This window comes from Dasypus novemcinctus, chromosome 5 (genome assembly GCF_030445035.2).
Source record: "Dasypus novemcinctus isolate mDasNov1 chromosome 5, mDasNov1.1.hap2, whole genome shotgun sequence".
Lineage (NCBI taxonomy): Eukaryota > Metazoa > Chordata > Mammalia > Cingulata > Dasypodidae > Dasypus > Dasypus novemcinctus.
In genome coordinates this window covers 119,299,747-119,320,661 of record NC_080677.1, presented here as the reverse complement: position 1 = coordinate 119,320,661, position 20,915 = coordinate 119,299,747, and the positions used below count along the sequence as shown (strand labels likewise).

At 44.2% G+C, this 20,915-nt stretch overlaps 1 protein-coding gene across 12 annotated transcripts in view; it reads left to right on the top strand.

Annotated features, from left to right (window-relative positions):
* The window catches only part of HIPK2 (homeodomain interacting protein kinase 2), a 206,678-nt gene that overhangs the window by 58,851 nt on the left and 126,912 nt on the right, over positions 1-20,915 (top strand). For all 12 annotated transcript variants that reach the window (XM_058297456.2, XM_058297461.2, XM_058297466.2 and 9 more), the window contains one exon: positions 9,491-10,574. In XM_058297456.2, coding sequence (XP_058153439.1) covers positions 9,491-10,574 — 1,084 coding nt within the window. The remainder of the gene's footprint in view (positions 1-9,490; positions 10,575-20,915) is intronic.

Sequence of the window (20,915 nt, the reverse complement as noted above, 5' to 3'; positions counted from 1 at the left end):
TCTTAAAAAAAAAAAGAGAGAGAGAACTAACTTTATTTTTTTAATTTGTCTTTATTTTTTTTTAATGTTACATTAAAAAAATATGAGGTCCCCATCTACCCCTCTACCCCCCCTCACCCTACTCCTCCATAACAACCTCCTCCATCATCATGGGACATGTATTGCACTTGGTGAATGCACCTCTGAGCACTGCTGCACCAAATGGTCAATGGTCCACATTATAGTTTACATTCTACCCCAGTCCACCCAGTGGGCCATGGGAGGACATGCAATGTCCAGTAACTATCCCTGCAGTACCACCCAGGACAACTCCAAGTCCTGAAAATTCTCCCACATCACATCCTTCTTCCCATTCCCCACCCTCAGCAGCTATCTCAATGCTACATTTACTTCCATTACTAATCACAATAGTTCCAGAATAGAATATCAGTAAGTCCACTCTAATCCATACTCTATTCTTCCATTCTGTGGACCCTGGGATGGTTATGTCCACTCCACCTCTATATCGAGAGGGTGCTTAGATTCCTTTTGGATGACGGATGCAATTCTCCTATTTGCAGTTGTAGGCACTTTTGGCTCCCTGGTGTGGTGGTTGACCTTCTTCACCTCCCTGTTAGCTGGCTGGGGTAAGTCCAATAAACCAGAGGGTAGGAGTTGCAAGTCTGTTGAGGCTCAGGGCCTGGCTATCACATGGAGTCCAGAGATCAGGTCCCCTGAGTATACACCAAACCCCAGCGCCAACCACAGGTCCGGTAAAAGTAACAGGAGAGGCTTGTGAATAAAGATCACATCTGAGTCCAACTCCATCGTACTCAGGAACACAAACTCCAAAGTAGGGCCAACTGACATGGCACTGAACTCCATCTGCCATGACCATAGAACCTGTGGGTCGACAAGAGACTAACTTTAAATTAAAATTCAAATTAAATTTAAATTTAAATTCAAAGACAGAAGTAGGTTGAAAGTGAAGGATGGAAAAAAATATACCATGCAAATTGGAACCCAAGGAGAGCTGGCATAGTTATATGAGGTAAAATAGAGTGTAAGTCAAAAAATGTTATGGGAGACAAAGAAGGTCACTATTTACTGATAAAGGGGTCAGTTCAACAAAATATGTAACAGTTATCAATATAGATGCACTTGTTGGTTGAACTCCCTATAGCAGTTTGATATAGTTATGAATTCCAAAAATTGATATTGGATTGTATTTGTAAACTGATCTGTACCTGGGCGAGATTAAATTGTAATTAGGGCTTTGATTGACCCCTTGGTGGGTGGGGACTCACAGATAAAAGGCATGACAAAGGACAGAGTTGGAGGGTTTTTAATGTTGGAGTTTGATGCTGAAGTCGTAAGCTGGATCCCTAGGAAGTAAGCACACAGAGGAAAGAGAAGCAATCCCCGGGAAGAGAGGAACCCTGAGCCCAGAGAGAAGCAAGACCAGGGAAGAGAGGAACCTAGGAATCCTGAACCCCAGCAGATGCTGGCAGCCATCTTGCTCCAACTTGTGGAAATAGACTTTGGTGAGGGAAGTAACTTATGCTTTATGGCCTGGTATCTGTAAGCTCCTACCCCAAATAAATATCCTTTATAAAAACCAACCAATTTCTGGTATTTTGCGTCAGCACCCCTTTGGCTGACTAATACACCCCCTAACATATGTAAACACAGATTTGAAGGGAGAAATACACAGTTCTACATTAGTAGTAGGAGACTTAAGTATATAAGTTGCAATAATGTGTAGACCATCTAGACAGAGGATCAATAAGGAAAGAGAAGACTTGGATGATACTATAAACCATGTAGACCTAACAGACCATATAAGTACTTCACCCAACAACAGTAGAGTACACATTTTTCTCTAGTGCATACGGATCATTCTCTAAGATGGACCACGTTAGGTCCCAAAACAAATATCACCAAATTTTAAAATACTGAAATTATATAATGTATATTCTCCAACCACAATATAGTGAAGCTAGAAATCAGTAGCAGAGGTAAACCTGGAAAGTTCACAGATATGCGGAAATTAAACAACATGTACTTAAACAACCAGTGGGTCAAAGAAAAAAATCACAAGGGAACTTAGGAAGTATCTTTAGGTAAATGAAGATGAAAACACAGCTACCAAAATATATGGGATACAACAAAAGCAGTGTTGCGAGGGAAAATTGTAGCTCTAAATGCTTACATGGGAAAGGAAAAAAGATACCAACTCAGAGATATAACCTCACAATGGGAGAATGTAGAGAAAGAAAAAAACTAAACTCAAAGTGAGCAGAAGGAAGGAAATAAAGATTAGAGATAAATGAAATAGAGAATCAAAAGAGAAGAGACTCAATGAAATCAAGTTTTTTCTTTGAAAAGATCAATAAAATTGACAAACTTTTAGCTAGACTGTCAAAAGGAAAAAAGAGATGATACAAATAACTAAAATCTGATATGAAAGGGAGATCATTACTACCAACCTGACTGAAATAAAAAGGATAATAAGTAGATACTATGAACAACTGTATTCCAATAAATTAGAAAGCCTAGATGAAATGGCAAATTCCTAGAACACACAAACTACCTACACTAATTCAAGCAGAAATAGGAGATACCAACACTCCAATAACTAGTAAAGATATTGAATCAATAATCAAAACCTCCCAACACAGAGAAGCCTAGGACCAGATGGCTTCACTGGTGAATTACCCATTATTTCAAGATGAATTAATAACAATCCTGTTCAAACTCTTCCCCCAAAATTGAAAAGGGGGTGTTTTAGTTTGCTCGGCTGCTGAAAGCAGATACCGTAAAATGAGTTGGCTTAATAATGGGAATTTATTAGTTTACAGTTTTGAGGCTGAGAAAAATGTACAAATCAAGGTAATGCTTTCTTCCTAAAGAGGCTGCCAGTGATCCTTGGCTCCTCTGCTCGCATCTCTCCCTTCTTTTCCAGGTTTTGTTGTTTTAAGCTTCTTGCTTCCCTGGCTTTCTCTCTCTTGGTCTGAATTTTAGGCTCTTATAACAGACTCCAGTGAGAGGATTAAGACCCACTCTGGGCCTTAACTGAAGTAACTTCATCAAAATGTCCTACTCAGAATAGGACCCTATATATGTGTGTGTAGTTCAATTGGACCACACCCACAGGAATGGAGTAGCTTTAAGAACATGATTTTCTGGGGTCCATGCAGCTCCAAACCACTACAGGAGGGAACACTCTCTAACTAATAGCAAAGCAAGATAAAGATACCACAAGAAAAGAAAGTTACAGACCAGTATCCCATATGAATATAGATTAAAAATCCTCCAGAAAACACTAGCAAAACCAAATCCAACAGCACATTAAAAGAATTATATGTCATGGTCAAGTGGGATTTATCCTAGGTGTTCAAAGGAGATTCCACATAAGAAAATCCATGAAGGTAATATACCATATCTAATAGAATGAAGGGGAGGAAAAAAACACATGATCATCTCAATTCCTCATAAAAAGTATTTGACCATGTGATCTATGTATCTTTTAAAAATAAATAAAAATATATATTGAAAAAAAAGTATATGACAAAATCCAGCACCTCATCTTGATAAAAACACTTAGAAAACTAGGAATAGAAGGAAACTTCCTCAGTATGATAAAGGACATATGAAGGACGCGGCTGTGGCTCAATCAGTTGGGCTCCCATCTACCATATGGGAAGCCCTGGGTTTGCGTCCCAGGGCCTCCTTGTGAAGGCAGACTTGCCAGCATGTTGCGGAGAGCCACCAGGCCCACAAGCGCCGTGGAGAGCTGACTCAGCAAGGTGACACAACGGAAAAGGGAGACAAGCAAAAGCACAGAAGAGCGTGCAGTGAATGGACTCAGAGCAGACAGCAAGCAAGCTGCAAAGGGGAGGGGAAATTAAATAAATAAATACAGACACAGAAAATGCACAGTGAATGGACACAGAGAGCAGACAGCAAGCAAAAAACAAAAGCCATTGGGGGGGATAATTAAAATAAAAACAACACACATATATGAAAAACCCACAGCTAACATCATACTCAATGTTATAAGACTGAACGTGTTCCCTCTAAGATCAGGAACAAGACAAGACGAGGATGCCCACTGTCAGCACTGCTATTTGACATTGTACTGGAAGCTCTAACCAGAGCAATTAAACAAGAAAAAGAGATAAAAGGCATCCAAATTGGAAAGGAAGGAGTAAATGCTTGCCTATTTGCAGATGACCTGATCATAGATAGAGAATTCTGAAAAATCCTCAGCAAAGCAGAGCTAATAAATGAATTCAGCAAAGTGGCAGCGTACAAGATCAATGTGAAAAAATCAGTAAATATAATGGGTAAGTTTGTAGGCTTGATTCATTGAGAGGTAAACAATTAGGAAGATTTGTTCTAGGACAATACTCCCAAGGATAAATGTTTGGAAATAAGTTTGGTTACTATTATATGTGATTATTTTAAGATTAAGCTATATGGCCACTAGCAGTGTTTTATCCCTTATAAAGACATTTTAGGAATTCTTAAAAGTATTATCATTATTGTTAAAGACGTCTTTACCTAAAATCTGGTAAGGTTTTGCTTACCAGAGCAAAGTGTCCTCTGTTACAGAATGTAGGTAATAAGGCCAGATTAGAAATTGTGTCCAGTTCTTGGAATAGTGGCTGTTGACCTTAAAGGAGCAGCAGTGGCCACATGAGGCCAGGCCAGAGTCTGAATTAGCTAGTAGTGGGAAGGGCATTTCTAGCCATGTGGGTCACCTCTCTCATTCTGAGCATGTGTTACCAGAGGCAGCCAGTGAAGATTTCCACAATTTTATGACCCTTGGCTGCCATTCCAATAACAAGTCATAAGCTACCCTCTTCCCCTTTGTAAAATTCCACTCTGCACCCTAGCCTTTCCACCAAAGTCATCTTGAAACTGAAAATTGAGAATAGAGCCTCATCTCCTTTATGTACAGTCAACATATTTCTTCTTCTATCACTTCCCACAGGACTTCAGGATGAAGAAAATGCTTATATAAGGCAATATGGATATTTAATACTGATGAATATAGAATAACCATTTTCTGTGTTGTTACAGAATTAGGGGGAGGTTGATTTGAACACAAAGAGCAGTAGGAAGAAACAGTTTAAGTTGAGATTCTGGATAAGCAAGCAAGCCAAAATAGTCTTATGAGACAGAAGAACATATGCACAAGTGAACTCATATTACCCAGGTTGGAGTTGAGGATCCAGACAAGAAGGGAACCCCCTGGCACCATGGATCAGGGTACAGGTGGGGTTCAGAGCAAGTGTTGGGTGGGGAGGCTGAGGCCTCCAGGCTGAAGTGCAGATGGAACCTGACTCTTGACCCCAAGACAAAAGCTGCCTAGATTCTGATTTGATTTAAAATATTAGTTGGTTTGGGTGGATAAGTGTTGGCAAATATTTCTCTAATCTCCAGAGTTTTGCCAGGTTCCATCAGTGCATGTGACTGGTGATTGCTGGATAGCCAGAGAACTTACTTTTCCTAGAGGCCTGGCCAGCTAGAATGCTTTATTCCATCTGCTGAGTACCTACTATGTATAATAAACCTGGTTTAACACTAGAGAAAGCACAAACAAGTATGAAATATAAACTGTAGCTCTTGCCCTCAAAATACAGCCTCATTATATAAATATGACCTAAATGTATAAAGAGTTAAACAACCCAAATGAGAAATAATTCAGTTTAACAATACAAGAGATTTTACAAGGCAGAAACACAGTTTGCTGCCAAATGGATTGTACATATGGAAGGGAGAGTTGCCATAGGAAGGGAGAGTTAACCATGATCGCTGTGGAGGGGAGAGGTCTGGTAGAGGAGGGATCTGAACTGGTTAGGCTTTGAATAAACAGAGATAAGTGTTGAAGGCATGCTAGATGGAGCATGGTGTTTGTGTGTGGAGGTGGGAAGTATAAGAGACATTCTAGAAACAATGAGTAGCCCAGCTTCATTAGAGCTTCATTAGAACTTCATTAGAGTGGAGGGTTCAAGCAGATGAAGAGTTGAAGATGAGATCAGTTGGGATCAGAATGTGAAGGTGTTGATGGGCAATGGACTTGGCCCAGCGGTTAGGGCGTCCGTCTACCACATGGGAGGTCCGTGGTTCGAACCCCGGGCCTCCTTGACCCATGTGGAGCTGGCCCATGCGCAGTGCTGATGCACGCAAGGAGTGCCCTGCCACGCAGGGGCGTCCCCCGCATAGGGGAGCCACAGGCGCAAGGAGTGCGCCCCGTAGGGAGAGCCACCCAGCGCGAAAGAGGATGCAGCCTGCCCAGGAGTGGTGCTGCACACACGGAGAGCTGACACAACAAGATGATGCAGCGAAAAGAAACACAGATTCCCGTGCCGCTGACAACACAAGCGTACAAAGAAGACGCAGCGAATAAACACAGAGAACAGACAACCGGGGCGGAAGGGAGATAAATAAATAAATAAATAAATCTTTAAAAAAAAAAAAAGAATGTGAAGGTGTTGAGTTAAGGAGTCCTCATCTTTATCTTCTAGATTCTAGGGAGTTGTTGAAAGTTTTTGGATGGAGGAGTGATATGCTCAGAGATGTTTTAGGTAGATTAATCTGGTGACTGAATACAGGCAAATTAGAGGGAGAAAGAATGCTTAGGTAGAACATACATCTATATTTGCTTTAATTCTGCTTGAATGTGATTAATACTTTACCTGTGAAAGTGGCAAGAGCAGAACTAAGGAGATGGATGCAAGAAACATTCTGAAAGGAAAAATTAATAAGGCTTATTACCTTCTTGTCCAGGGAGGCTAAAAAGAAGAATCAAGGGTAAATCCACTGTTTTGAAACCAGGTAACTAGAAGACTATGACAGAAATAGGGATATTAGGATGAAGGGTAAAAGGGCTAGATTTTTGGGAAAAGATAAGGAGTCCAGCTTTGGAAGATGGTGTTTGATACTGTAGCAGGAGGCAGAAATACACCTGCGAGTGAGGGAATGTGGCCCACAGCTGAAACAATGGATGGCATCTTCCAGAGGATGCAGAGAGAACACTGGGAATGTCAGCATTTTAAAGGAGGAAGAGGGAAAGGAGTCACCAGAGCACACAGTGTGCGCTCGGATGAGGGAGGGAGGTTGCAGATCCGTATAAGCCTAGATGAGAGCCTCAAGAAGGAAGTCGTGGTCAGCAGTATCAGATACTGCAGAGGTCAAGGAGAATAGGGACTTAAAAAAAGGCCTTAAGACTTAAGCAATTAGGAAGTCATTTACCTTTAAGAACATAATCCTCTAGCGCAGGGGTTCTTAACCTTTTGTGTTCTGTGGACCCCTTTGCCAGTCAGGTGAAGACTCGGACCCCTTACTAAGTCTACACTGTACTGTGTATTATTTAATAAATATAGCACACCCACACCAACACATGCCCACAAGAATAATGTGTGTTTGGTTTTTTTTTTTATTTAAATTCAAGTTCACAGACCCCTTGTTAGGAACCCCTGCTTCTGGTATGTGTACATGGTGGAGTTGGGTATAGATTTAAGGAATTAACACTGAAGTGAAGGAAGCATAAACCATTGATCATAAGTGAGGAGGAGGAAAGAATTAAAAGCACAGAAAAAACAGTTGTTACACCTTTTACCTTCCAAGTAGGAAGTTTGTGCATTCACACAAATGTGAAAGCAGAAGAAAAAGAGGGTGTCTGACTCATTCAGCAAAAATTTATTAAGTACCTACTAAGTTCTTGGATTCATTTAACAGGGAGAAACTGAAACTTGCAAGAGAAAGAGAAGCTAGTGGAGGAAGCAGGGTTGGAGAGAAAATGGAAGAGGATGGAGGAAGAGAATAGGTGGAGCCTTTGGTGTTGGAAAGAAGAGGCACCTCTTCTGAGACTGGAGAGAAGGAGGGGAGGCTGGAGGCTGGATGTAAACTCAGGAATGTTTTGAAATGAAGCAGAGAATAGGGATGGAAAGCATGGCTGCTGACTTCAGGCTTCTGGACAAAGTGGGAGGTGGATCATCTGCTGAAAGGGTAAGCTAGGGTGTTGGGTGGCAGGTTGAAAAGGAAGGTCTTAAATAACCACTGAAGAGTCAGAGAGTCATGACTACTAGGAACTAGGATGGTTAAGCACCGGCAGTACTGTCTGTGCGTGATAGAAACCCACTGTCTGTGGGCTTCTTTAAGAAATGTTTATTGACAGCAATTTAGAAGATGGGCAGTATTTATTTCTCCTTTTACCTTTAAGAACTCTTTCTTCATCACTTTATTGTTGTTCCTTAATACATTTTCTGTGCATTTTTGTTTGTTTGCAGCATCATTATAATCATAAATTGTACCACTATTCCAGATTTACAGTCTTACAGATTTCTGAGGTTATCTAAATTGTGGATGAGAAATTAATATGAAATAATAGTATTTTGTAGAGAAATGTGTTGATATATGAATTTAGGGAACAAAAGAAGATGAACAGAGCCCATGAATTGTGCTACTGACTCCCCCTAAAAAAAGCTGATATAGTGTTTTAGGCTATTGCCTTAGTTTCTTAACTGCTAAAACTAATACCATGTAATCGGTTGGCTTAGCTCACAGTTTCAGTGGTTAGAAGGCTTGCTTCCTCCTGGGGTCCATATCTTCTAGCTGGCTGCAATCTTTGGGGTTCCTTGGCTCTTCTGTCACATGGCAATGCACATGGTGGTATCTTCTCCTTTCTCTTCTGGGTTCCATTGGCTTCTAGCTTCTTGCTTCTCCTGTGTCCAATTTCCTTTGCTTATAAGGATTTCAGTCATAATGGATTAAGGCCCTCCCTCATTCAGTTTGGACACATCTTGACAACAACACCTTCAACAGTCCTGTTTACAAATGGGTTCACACCCACAGGACCAGGGGTTGAGATCTGCCCATGCCTTTTGTGGGGGTCATGATTCAACCCCCAGCAGCTGTCTGACTGAAAGAGTGACTGATCCACTCAACCCTACAGAATTCATTTAAGATGGCTGGGGGTAAGAATGGTACATCCAGAAGCCACCAAATTATGAGTAGTTTGGCAACATGTTTCCTCAAAAGTGGAAAACTGACAGTGACGGAATGAATTGAATGTGAGGAGTGATTAAGTATATACTAGCTAACTTGGCCAACTGATACAGTCCTCAGTCTTAGGAGGACACAACCCAGTGAGAAATGAAGAGGAGTCTCTGTCATCAACTAATATTTATCAATAAAGAAATGATCAGCTAAGTCCTGATATTCTGTCTCAGTCTTGGCTATATTCCAGACTCTACTATAAGAGTCTCCCACCTTCTTAATGGTAGCAGGGGAAATACTGGAACTACTTGGTCCCGCAAACTGAGTGACCAGAACATGCTTCTAGATGGAATAGATTCACTTTTCCAACCTTCTTTTTAAGTGGGAAGAAAATATTCTATATGACCTGCCCAAGGCACTAATCAGAACTGAACTGAATCTGATGAGTTTATTTATGGCATGGCAACTTTAAAAATATTTATCTTTCCTTTTTTTCTTGCAGGTATGGCCTCACATGTGCAAGTTTTCTCCCCTCACACCCTTCAATCAAGTGCCTTCTGTAGTGTGAAGAAACTGAAAGTCGAGCCAAGTTCCAACTGGGACATGACTGGGTACGGCTCCCACAGCAAAGTCTATAGCCAGAGCAAGAACATACCACCTTCTCAGCCAGCCACCACAACCGTCAGCACCTCCTTGCCGATCCCAAACCCGAGCCTACCTTACGAGCAGACCATCATCTTCCCAGGAAGCACCGGGCACATAGTTGTAACATCAGCAAGTAGCACTTCTGTCACTGGGCAAGTCCTTGGTGGACCACATAACCTAATGCGTCGAAGCACTGTGAGCCTTCTTGATACCTACCAAAAATGTGGACTCAAGCGTAAGAGTGAGGAGATTGAGAACACAAGCAGCGTGCAGATCATCGAAGAGCATCCACCCATGATTCAGAATAATGCAAGTGGGGCCACTGTAGCCACTGCCACCACATCGACTGCCACCTCCAAAAACAGTGGCTCCAACAGCGAAGGTGATTATCAGCTAGTCCAGCATGAGGTGCTGTGCTCCATGACCAACACTTATGAAGTTTTAGAGTTTCTGGGCCGAGGGACCTTTGGGCAAGTGGTCAAGTGCTGGAAACGGGGCACCAATGAAATTGTGGCCATCAAGATCCTGAAGAACCACCCGTCATATGCCCGACAAGGTCAGATTGAAGTGAGCATCCTGGCCCGGTTGAGCACAGAGAGTGCCGATGACTACAACTTTGTCCGGGCCTATGAGTGCTTCCAGCACAAGAATCATACGTGCTTGGTCTTCGAGATGTTGGAGCAGAACCTCTATGACTTTCTGAAGCAGAACAAGTTTAGCCCCTTACCCCTCAAATACATTCGTCCAGTCCTCCAGCAGGTAGCCACAGCCCTGATGAAACTAAAAAGCCTCGGTCTTATCCATGCTGACCTCAAGCCAGAAAACATCATGCTGGTAGATCCGTCCAGACAGCCGTACAGAGTAAAGGTCATCGACTTTGGTTCAGCCAGTCATGTGTCAAAGGCCGTGTGCTCCACCTACTTGCAGTCCAGATATTACAGGTAAGACAGTTTGCACCAAGACAATCAAGAGATGCTGAATGCGTATTGGCATTCATGGTGAACATGCAGGATCAGTCACTGTGGGGGGGAGATAAAATGAAGCTTACCATTAGTGCCCTTAACTGGTTTTGATTTACTTGGGATATTAGGACATGTGCACATTCCCATGACTATTAGAAGTCATATAAGGGCGGAGCCAAGTAAGATTTTTGGTATCGGTGTTCAGAGTTGGAAGAGATCGTGAGAGCTGGGATGAAGAGCACAGGCACGCCACGGGAGTTACGCTGTCATGGCTGACTAGGATCCACAGGAGAGGGAGCATGCATAACTGAAGTCACACTGGCAGGAGTGCACAGGATTTGTTTGGAAGACAGGGAGGATACCAGCCTGGCCAGAACAGAGACTTTGGGAGCAGTAGGAGATGAGTGAAAGGATAGGTTGGAACCAGATTGTCGGATGTCTTAAACACCAGGCCGAAGAGTTGGAACCACAGCCTTAAACACTGGGCATGCACTGGGGAGTTTTGAACAATAAAGGGTAATAGGATGAAAGTGATATATTTGAGAAGATTAGTTTTACATCCATGTAAAAGATGGATGAAAGAAGTGGGAGACTGTAGTCACCACTTGCTCCTTTGGTGAGATAACTTCCCAAGTTTTGAGTGAGGAGGATGAAAGAATTACGTGATAGGGAAGTGTACAGTGTTCACTCATTCAAAAAACATTTATTGTGCTTCTACTAACACACGCCATGCCTAGTGTGAAGTACAGGGACGGAGCCAGGATAGACTAAACAAGGCCCTTGCCTTTGTGGATTTGCAGCCTTCTGGTTCTGAGCCCAGGCTACACAATAAAATCACCTGGGGAGCTTTACCAACTCACCTTACTCAGGACCCAAACTGCAGTTTCAAAATCTCCATGGGTAGGCTCCAGCGAGACTGTTGTTTTTTCTAAAATTTTATTGTGACAAAATATAACATAATTTGCCACTTTAACCACTTTAAGTGTGCACGTCAGTGGCATTAGTTACATTCACAGTGTTGTGCAGCCATCACCCAGCAAGAGTACTTTTCACAGCTATCTGGGTGCACAGCCAGGGTTGAGAACTGCTGTGGTGGTACTGGGATAAAAGCAACTGGCTTTGGAATCAAGAAAACCTGGACTTAAAGCTTGATTCTTTCTCTTACCAGCTGTGACTTGGGCAAAGTGCTTTATTCCTCCGCGCGTCCATTTCTTAAATGGGGGAAATGCTTTTTCAGCCTTGTGGGGTTGTTGAGTGCAGTGAGGCAGCTGAAGGGCTGCACGCAGTGTCCAGCACATGGTAGACACACAGCTAAATGGTTGGTAGAGATGGAGAACAAGAGAGAGAATTCGTTTTGTGGAGCTAGAGAAGGGTTGTTAGAGGTAACGTGAAACAGTCCGGTGAAAATGGAAGTTGGCAAGAAACTGAACCAAACCACCTATGAGAAGAAAGCACTGATACACAGTGAAGAGGTTAACATGCAAACCACAGAACCAGAATCCCAAGACCTTTTGCCGTGACGCTTCCAACCATGGATGTGCTTTCTCCACACTTCCTTCAAGGTCACCGAGCACTGCTGGGAAACTTGGACACCATGACCTGCCACTGTCCCTGAGACTGACCTCACTGGCTTCCCCTCTGCTTGGCTCTGCCCATTTTCTGGTTTGCTCGCCCCTCTGGACTTCCTGCCAGCTCCCCCTGGCACTGTTGCTAATCTCCTCACTCCCTTCAAGCCTCTCAGAGCAGTGCTCCCCCACCCCACCCTGAGCCTGCTTCCCCGGGGGCCCTGTGTTCACATGGCACCAGTCCCCAAGTCCCCTCTCCACTTTCCACCAATTTCAAGCCCGCCACCAACCTGCATCTTCCTCCCCGACCCCTTTTCCTTACCCTCTTTCTTGAACTAGACCAGCTTTTTCCTAGCCTCTTCAGTCTGACCTTCTCCACCAATTTCTTTCTTGCTAAATTCAGATACAGATCCCTCTCCCCCATCCTAGGAAGGGTCTTCACTTGCCTTTGCTTTTGCTGCCAGGTTAGTTGAGATTGCTCTACTCCTGTCTTAGTTTCCACTCACACTCCCTTCTTAAGCCTTTGCAGTCTGGTATCTGTCCCTGCTGCTCTGCAGAAGCTGCTCACCTGGCTGAGGAGCCAGGCATTTCTCATCAGCGCTAAAGTGGGGGGGTGAGGGGCAGGGAAGGCCATTCCAGGACCAAGCTGCAGAGGAAGGTGGAGCTCTGACCAGAAGGGGGATTGCCTGGGCTTGATGGGAGTGGGGGATGGCCTGAGAGGAGCCCTGCTCGTGTCCCAGAAGCAGGGGGTCAAAGAAAAAGGAGTCGGGGGCTGGTGCACCTGGAGGGTCTGGGTAACCCAAACAGCGTTCCAGCAAGGTCAAGTTGGTGTGGCGAGAGCACATACTCTCTTAGGAAGTGTCAGGCACGCCTTCGAAAGTGAGCTCTGCCTGTGTCACGTTATCATGGGTAAACCGCCCACCTAAGGGATGGTTGTTGCTCTCAGGTCACAGGAAGTGGGAGGCTGCTTTTTTGTTGCTTTATTTGAAAATTCAACACGCAAATTAAAGTGAACAGCAGAGTCGGAATCCTCGGCCTTGTGTTAGATTCATTCATTCTGAATCACTGAACAGTCATGGGTCTTATTAATATTTACTAAAAATTGAGCACAATGTCTTGTAAAAACGCTTCTGAAAACTATATTTAAAAGTCAGTGCATACTTAGAGCCAAATGTAATGAAACGAGTAGGTTTAATTTGGAATTCTTAAACCCCTGGAGATTCTCACCTTCTTGTGCACACATGACACTTGCTGCCCTTCCCCCATGGGCCCACTGTGCAGGCTTACTTTGCTTTCTTGTCTGTCCCTGGCGCTGGGGAGGTTGAGGTCACATTTTGGGAATTCTAGCTCAGCTAACAGAAGTTTGCCTGTTGGAGCTGGGAGGAAGAGCTGACCCTTTTCACTGTACTTGTAATGATACTTCCCTTACCAACCTCTGTTGATAAAATTGAGCCTTTTAAAAAATGCCTCTGGAGGGTGTTGAATATTTGTTTTCTGACTGTCACAGGACCCTCATTTGCTCCATCTTTGATTTCACAAGAGGAACATTCACTTCTGGCCCCTGTGCCCCAATTTCCCCCAAAGACCCTTTCCTTAGGTGTGATATTACCCCTTTACTTCAGCCCCTAAGTGACCTTTGCTTAAATTCTGAGCAGAATACCCTCTTCCTCTTTGTGCTTACTTTGGCCAAGAAGCCAAGTGTCCTTCAGGTCCTTGTGGTGGCCTCCCTGCCATCCAGCAGGCTCACCCGGTTTTCAAGGACACCGTCGCCATGACAGCCCGCCCAGCATTTCTACAATCATTTCTGAAATGCTGCTTCATTTCTAAATCGGGCTCCGTGTTCTGTTTCTCCTCTAGGCCTTGCCTGAGCCTTGGAGTAGTTCGCCTCCATTTGGACGGATCTGAGTTTTTGAGTAGTCTTCAGCTTTTTGTCCCCTGCACTCCTAGTTTTGTGGGGGAGCCCACTCTAGGCCACATCTATCAAGTGAGGTTTCTCAATTGCTTTGCCCCTCGTGGGGGGGCAGTAGGAGGGGGGAAGAAAGCTCTTCAACAACTGCCCATTAGTGAGGCCGATGAGAAAGAAGGAAGAAGTTTTCAATTACATCTTGAGAGAATGTTGCTGTGTTTGAGCAACGTGGGATAGGGAAGTGGATAAGCCTCCTGCCGGGCCTGCCCATTTGGCCTTTGTCCTGCAGGGTCCATTTCCGAGCAGAGTTGCCCTGTGGCTGAGATGGGCATGCTCCACGGGGACATCTCACCCTCACAGGGGAGGGCACTTACATGCCCCTCCTCCGTTTTAGTGGGAGTGTATTCATCGTCTCATCCCACTGCCCTCCAGACCTGGTGATGTGGAAACAGCCCTGCATAAAACTCTATAAAGAGACATTCTTGTCTTCTGCCTGGAGGACCTAGAGGAGTAGGTGACATGGGAAGAGACCTGTTTTCTCCAGCTATCAGGCATTTGCTCGACCTGGGTTGAGGGCATACTACTGCTGGTATTCTGGGAGCAAGTCTTTGTGGTGTTTTTCAGAAAACAAGGACTGCTTTTTTTAGTTTTCTGAAGTCTGATGTTTGGGTATCCCCTTCCCAATTGAAGGTCAACTACATAATTACACCGGTCAACCACAGTGGTTTTCAAAACTTTATTGTGTGTAAGAATCACCTGGAGAGCTTGTTAAGAACACAGATTTCCGCCAATGTCCTGCCCCTGGAGAAAGTCTCTACCCTCCGCCTCAGAGATTGCACTTCAGGGACTTTGAAGTGAGCATGTGCAGGTGGTCTTAGGACCACTGGAAATACTGCTCCTGGGGAGAAAGGGATGTCCTCAATGGTATCACCTTTCAGTTATTCACACCCAAAGGAATGGAGTTGCCCTTGCCGGTAATCTGTTTACTCATATTACCTCACCTTTGAGGTCTCTGTTGTGTCCTTATTCGATGATGCAAGTTATATATTTTTAAATCATATTTTTGGAGAAAGCAGTAAATTGGTGTTGGGGTATTTCTGCTATCAGCATGACCAGCAAAAGTAAAAACAAGGCCAGATATTAAATCTGCTGTTAAAAAGAAAGAAAGGAAAAAAAGACATTCCATTGAGTCGAAGGATGGTCAGTGATTAAAATGTGTAGGGTTTTTGTTAGTTCTCAGGGCTATCCAAAATATCTTATCTACACCTAATTTGAGGCACTTACAGCTATTATTAGATCCAGTTCCTAATAAATGGCCAGTAATGTACTTCTTCAGAATAATCTGACCCTTTTGGTCTGTTTCCTCTGTTTCCTTTGGTTGCAGAGCCTGTCCTCATGTCATTATTTCATAGTTGTTTTAGATAGGGGTGGAGATTAATTTTTAATTCCGTTGAATTCGTTAAACATTCACTGGATGCCTACTGTGTGTCCAACCCTGTGATATAATAAAAACAAGATAAGGCATGATCTCTACTCTTGAAGAGTTTAGTCTCTGTGAGAAGATAGCAGAAAAAATACAAACTATAAAGTATATACTTATATACTATATACTACTACTGAGTATAATTCTGTTGCTCTGATATCGCAAATATTTGATCAGCAGATATTTATTGAGAACCTACTATGTACCAGGTTCTAGGAAAACAATGGGCCAAACCACTCAAAGAAATTCAGTCAATGAAAGATATTGCAAGAGGTTAATTAGGGATGCTTTATAGAGCAAGAACTAAATTGAAAGAGTCTTATGGTAGATCTTCAAGGAAATGAGAGATACAGGGGCAGTCTGGGGGCCATGAAAATTGCAATCTCCATGATTGGTGAGGGAGATTGGGATGGGAAGATAGGGGAAATGATAGTAACACCTGGCGGAAGTAGAAAGCCTGTGTTGGAAAATGGTTAGATGGGTGCAGTGTGGCAATGAGGAACTTTGACCGCAGGCTTGAGGGGCTTGGATATAATCCAGATGGCAGCATTGGGGTGTTTTGTACATTCTTGATCAAAGGAGTAATTTAATGAAGGTAATGATGGTATAAGTCCATTGGAATGGCTAATAATAATAATAAAGGTTGGGGGCAGGAGGGAGGTGTCCTAGAGGCTAAGAGACAATTGTAGTTATTCAGGAAGAGGCCCTAGATTGTAATTGGATTTTTCTCTCCAGTGTGAATGTGGGCATTTTTAGTGCTTTTAACTTTTCTGATACTTTGATTACAGAATTGACTTAGAGGAAGTAGTCTTTTGTTGTTGTTGTTCTTTTTGTTGTTGTTGTTTAGTGACTTTGCTCTCTCTAAAGTACATTTTTGAGTCTCTGGTCTCTTCAGAACATGGTTTCAAGTCCCACCACTGCTAAAAAAATAATAAGCTCTGCTTAGAGAGTTAAGAAACGTTAGCGCCAGACCCGGCCCTGTCACCAGCTGTTTCACTGACTCGTTATTATTAGGATGTCAACTGTGAACCATCCTCACTCCTTCCCTTGGAGCCCATAATGTCCAAGGCCTGTGTTTATGAGACAGTTGGTCAGGGTTGATGGTTCAGTTTGTGGCCAGGGGACAGTTTTCTCTCAAGTGGGTTGACCTTGGCATAATTGGGCCAAACATGGGAATCCATAATCGCCATAATCAAGAGAACAGGGCATATTCCAAAATGCCCTACTTAGGCTGAAAATATAAGCCAAAAACATAAGTAACTTCAGAAATTGTGTAACTTGTACAGATTACAAAGGGTAAAAAGAGACTAACTAGAAGTTAGGTTTGATTGCAAAGAGGAACTCTGAAAGCAGTTGCATTGCAAGGGTTAATTTATCTTTTACTACTAATAGAAACAAAGAAAAGGTGCCGGTTCACCCTTGAGGATATTAAGTGAAATATTCAACCCATTGCCAATCTGTTATAAATATATGAAAGTTTTTAGGGTTGCAGCTGTTTTTCTGAGAAGTGATCAATAAGTTAGCTGCGCTGTTAGGTTATCCTCAATTTTCCCTTCTTCGTCTCTGGGACTTTGAGCTATAAAGTGAAATAATTTGAAATTAAAATTTTTCTTTAGTGTAAAATAAAGTGGGATGCCTGGTATGTATTTGAGTATAGCTAATGCAGGCGCTAGAGTTCCCTTCCCCACTCCCCAGAGACACAGACAGCACAGTGTAAGGACGTGCGTGAGCACATGCAGGCCTTGGTGGCCTTGAGAACACCCTGGAGGCAGAGAAACTGGTGCTCAGCTTCCATACAGAGGTGCCCATGCTCATAGGTACCCACCCCGCAGGATGGTGCAGACACACGAGACAGCGTATGTGGACACGCAAGGACACACGCGCTTTCAGTGTCACCGAGATGCCGTGTACCACTACGGATCATGGGAGAGGGGCCCGAGACTCCCTGCAGACCAAAGCCCAGGGCCAGAAGTGGTGTGAATGCCCCGGAAACTTGGCCCAGAGCTGCCAGTTTCATGGCCCCAAACCTGAGGACAGTAGGGCCAGAATCACTTTTAGGCTTAGATGTAGGCTCCAGGTTTTCAAAGTATGGTTCAAAGACCCTCCTGCTCCAGAATCACCTAGGGTGCTTGTTAAAAATGGAGATTCCTGGGTTGCAGAACAAAACCTAAAGAGCAGGCTCTTTGGGGGGAAAGGGCCAGGTGGTCTGCATGTCAAGAGGCTCCCCAGCTGATTCTTAGACTTTGAGAACTGTTCTAGATGGTATGGACTCAGCAGTCCATCATCCCACAGAGGGTGTACAACATACCGTGTCAGGATTAGAGAAGGGGGGCCAGCACTGCTGACCTGCTCTAGAGCTGCTGATCTTCCACCTGGATGGCGGATAGCCCCTGCACAGAGCCTGGATCTTAGATTACTTGTGGTCAGATTGGAGGTCCAGAAATAGTTGGTGAACAGGCACTTGAGTGGGTGGTTAGGAGGAGAACGTTTGGAGTTGGGTGGGATTGAGAAAGCAGATGAACAGCAGAGGAGAAGTTTATATACATTATTTTTGCATAATTTACAATCTTTGCAGCTCATATTGCTAAGCTTTCAAAAAAACAAGTAGGAGTCTTCTGCCCCCAAATCTCTTACGAAATGAGCTGGCCCTGGGAAACCGGAGGTGGGGTGTGCCAGGCTCCCACTGTCTTGATCCATCCCGGCCTGGCCATCTCCCGTTAAACTAAAACAACAGCGCGTATCGCCTTTAGACCTCTTCTCTATCACCTGTATGTTCAAATTCTAAGTGCTCTTCCCTGGGAAGGGACGCCTCTCTGCTGCACTTGTTCCTGTTGACACCCAGCCCCTCCCGGTGACAGCAGGCCGCTGCATCGTGGCCTGTGCCCATGGGCTGCCCTTTCCCCCTCCCTCGTCAGGCTCCCCAGAGCTACAGGGGTGAACATCCGACTGAGCCAGTGCTGGATTGGCTAGAGTCTGGAGTTTCCTCTCTCCCTCTGTCCCCCGGGTGGCTGCTGGCTCGTGCAGGAAGCAAACCCACAGCCAGTGCCAGACGGAGGATCAGACTCTTGGGAGGTGTTCAGCTTGTGAGTTTTGTTCCTGGGCAGATTACGAGGGCCAAGTTGTGGAAGACGTTGACTTCCAAAAAGCAGAACCCACAACAAAGACAGGTGTGGTTGTCTGTCTGCAAGATGATCCCGGGAAGGGAAGGAATAAGGGAATTATAGGGAGACTGATACCTGGAAAGGAGTGAGCACCATCCCTGGGGGGACTGCTGTAGGCAGCAGGAGCTCCATTTCCCAGGACCTCAGGGCACGCAGAGTCCTAGATTTTTGGGGGCAGCGGGGAGGCTGGAGACCAGGGCAAGCCCACACTGGTTAAGGGTTGCCCTGGAGGCCGTTAGCTCTCTGTTCCTCTGGCTGGACTTGCGTAAGGGCTCAGTGGGTTCAAGCAGATTCACAGAAGACTCTGACGCAGTAAAGCAAAGAGGTGAGAGGTATACAAAATTGTCCACCGCAGCTATGGCTGAAATCAGAGGGAGTGTGACACACGCCCCAGAAGGCCCCAAAGTGTAAGCTCTAGCCTTGTGGCTGAGGGCATCGATCTTTCTCCTCCCCATCAAGGTACATGTGCAGCACCTCAAAGGGAAAATGCCTCTAGGCAAATTTAAGAACTGTAGGCTAAGGACTCAAAGTTGAGTTTTAAAATTTGTTCTTTTTCTTTTTTTTTTTTTTTTGGAAGTTGGAGATCTGATTTAAATGCTTAAAAATAATGAATCTTGCCTTCTCCAACCCCCACCCCCTTTCTTTTAAGCCAGCCAGCCTGCTGCTGGCAATGGAGATAGGCTGAGCTCTGAGATAAAATACCCAAGTAGGAGGAAGTGCTTGAGTGCCTGGGAGCGTGAGTCCATCAAAGAAACAGTGGAGGAAAGTAGAAGTATTTTACTCTTCTTCCATGTATTCTGCATTCATGTTTAATTGGTGTTGTAGACACTTTTCACCAAGGCTCATTTGCTGAAAGAGTAAACGACTGACTGACTGAATGGGTGATACCAGTGAATCGTTGGTTTCGTAGCTCAGCTCACACCTCACATACCAGAAACCTGCACACACACAGTTTCTTGTGGACTCAGTTACTGTTTCCTGAGCCTTGGGCCCATGGCATCAGCATCTCTGAACCCTGGACCATAGGGGGCCCCAACATCAGACTCTTGAGGGACATATACATCTCACCAACAATGTTTATTTCCTTGTTGTCTTTCCACCTGTGAGATTTAAATTTAAAATCTGAAAACAGCCGACTCAGCTTCTAACGGATCAGTCCCCTGAAATCAGCCAACATTTGTCCAGTTACAGAAAATTAGAAATGACTTCCCCAGCATAAAGAAGGGACAGAGCACAGCAAGACCTAAAGGAGATAAGGACAGGGAGCCTCGTAACTTCTTATCTCCTTTTCTGTTTTTGAGGTTCTATAGATATACTGGATATGTTCCCCTTAACTTTGTCTAAGAGCTGAATGAACAAAGATGTCCTGGAGGGAATGAGGCTAATAATAAAATGCTCAGCATGAGCCTGGCACATGGGGAGCAGTAAATATTAGCAGCTATTATTATTATTATTATTATTATTTAGCTACAGTTAGTCATTATTTTTGTCATTACTGTATGTGGCAGGCAGACCTTGTTTGAATTCCAGGTCTGCTACTTCATAGCTCTGTGACATTAGGCAAGTTCCTAAACCTCTCCGAGGGTCGTTGTTCTTTTCTCTTAAAAGGGAAAAATTATAGCAGCCCATAGGGTTGTTATAGGGACTAAATAAGGCAGCCACATATATCCGGCTCACCTAGCACCATGCCTGGCAGACCGTGATATTATTAATTACACTTCTGCTTTTCCCTGGGCTCCCTGGCAGTTTACTTGCCTCTATGATAGCATTTATTTTATTTGACTTGATAGCATCACTAGCTGTTTATAAGCCTGGCATCCCCACAATTCACAGCTTCTTGAGGTCACAGACCATTTCTTTTCCATCTCCGTACCACATGGTGGCCCAGCATTGTACTTTCCACTCAGTAGGTGCTAAATGAACAAGTGCTTGGAGGGTGGGAGCATGGATAGTGTGTTTCCTCCAGTGTCAGGAAAGGAGGGCACCCAGTGCACCAACAAAGGGGTTAGCATTTGAGGAAAGGAGCAACAACTCTTACCCTGAGCTGGGAAGAGAGGTGGCGGAGACTCGTGGATGAGGCACGGAAGGCGGGGGCACCATTCTTGACAGGGGCATGGGCTATTGGTGTACCTGACCTAAAGCTGCTAAATCCTGCCATCTTTGGACTAGACCCAGAAGCCTCATGAGATTATATTGCATTTGACT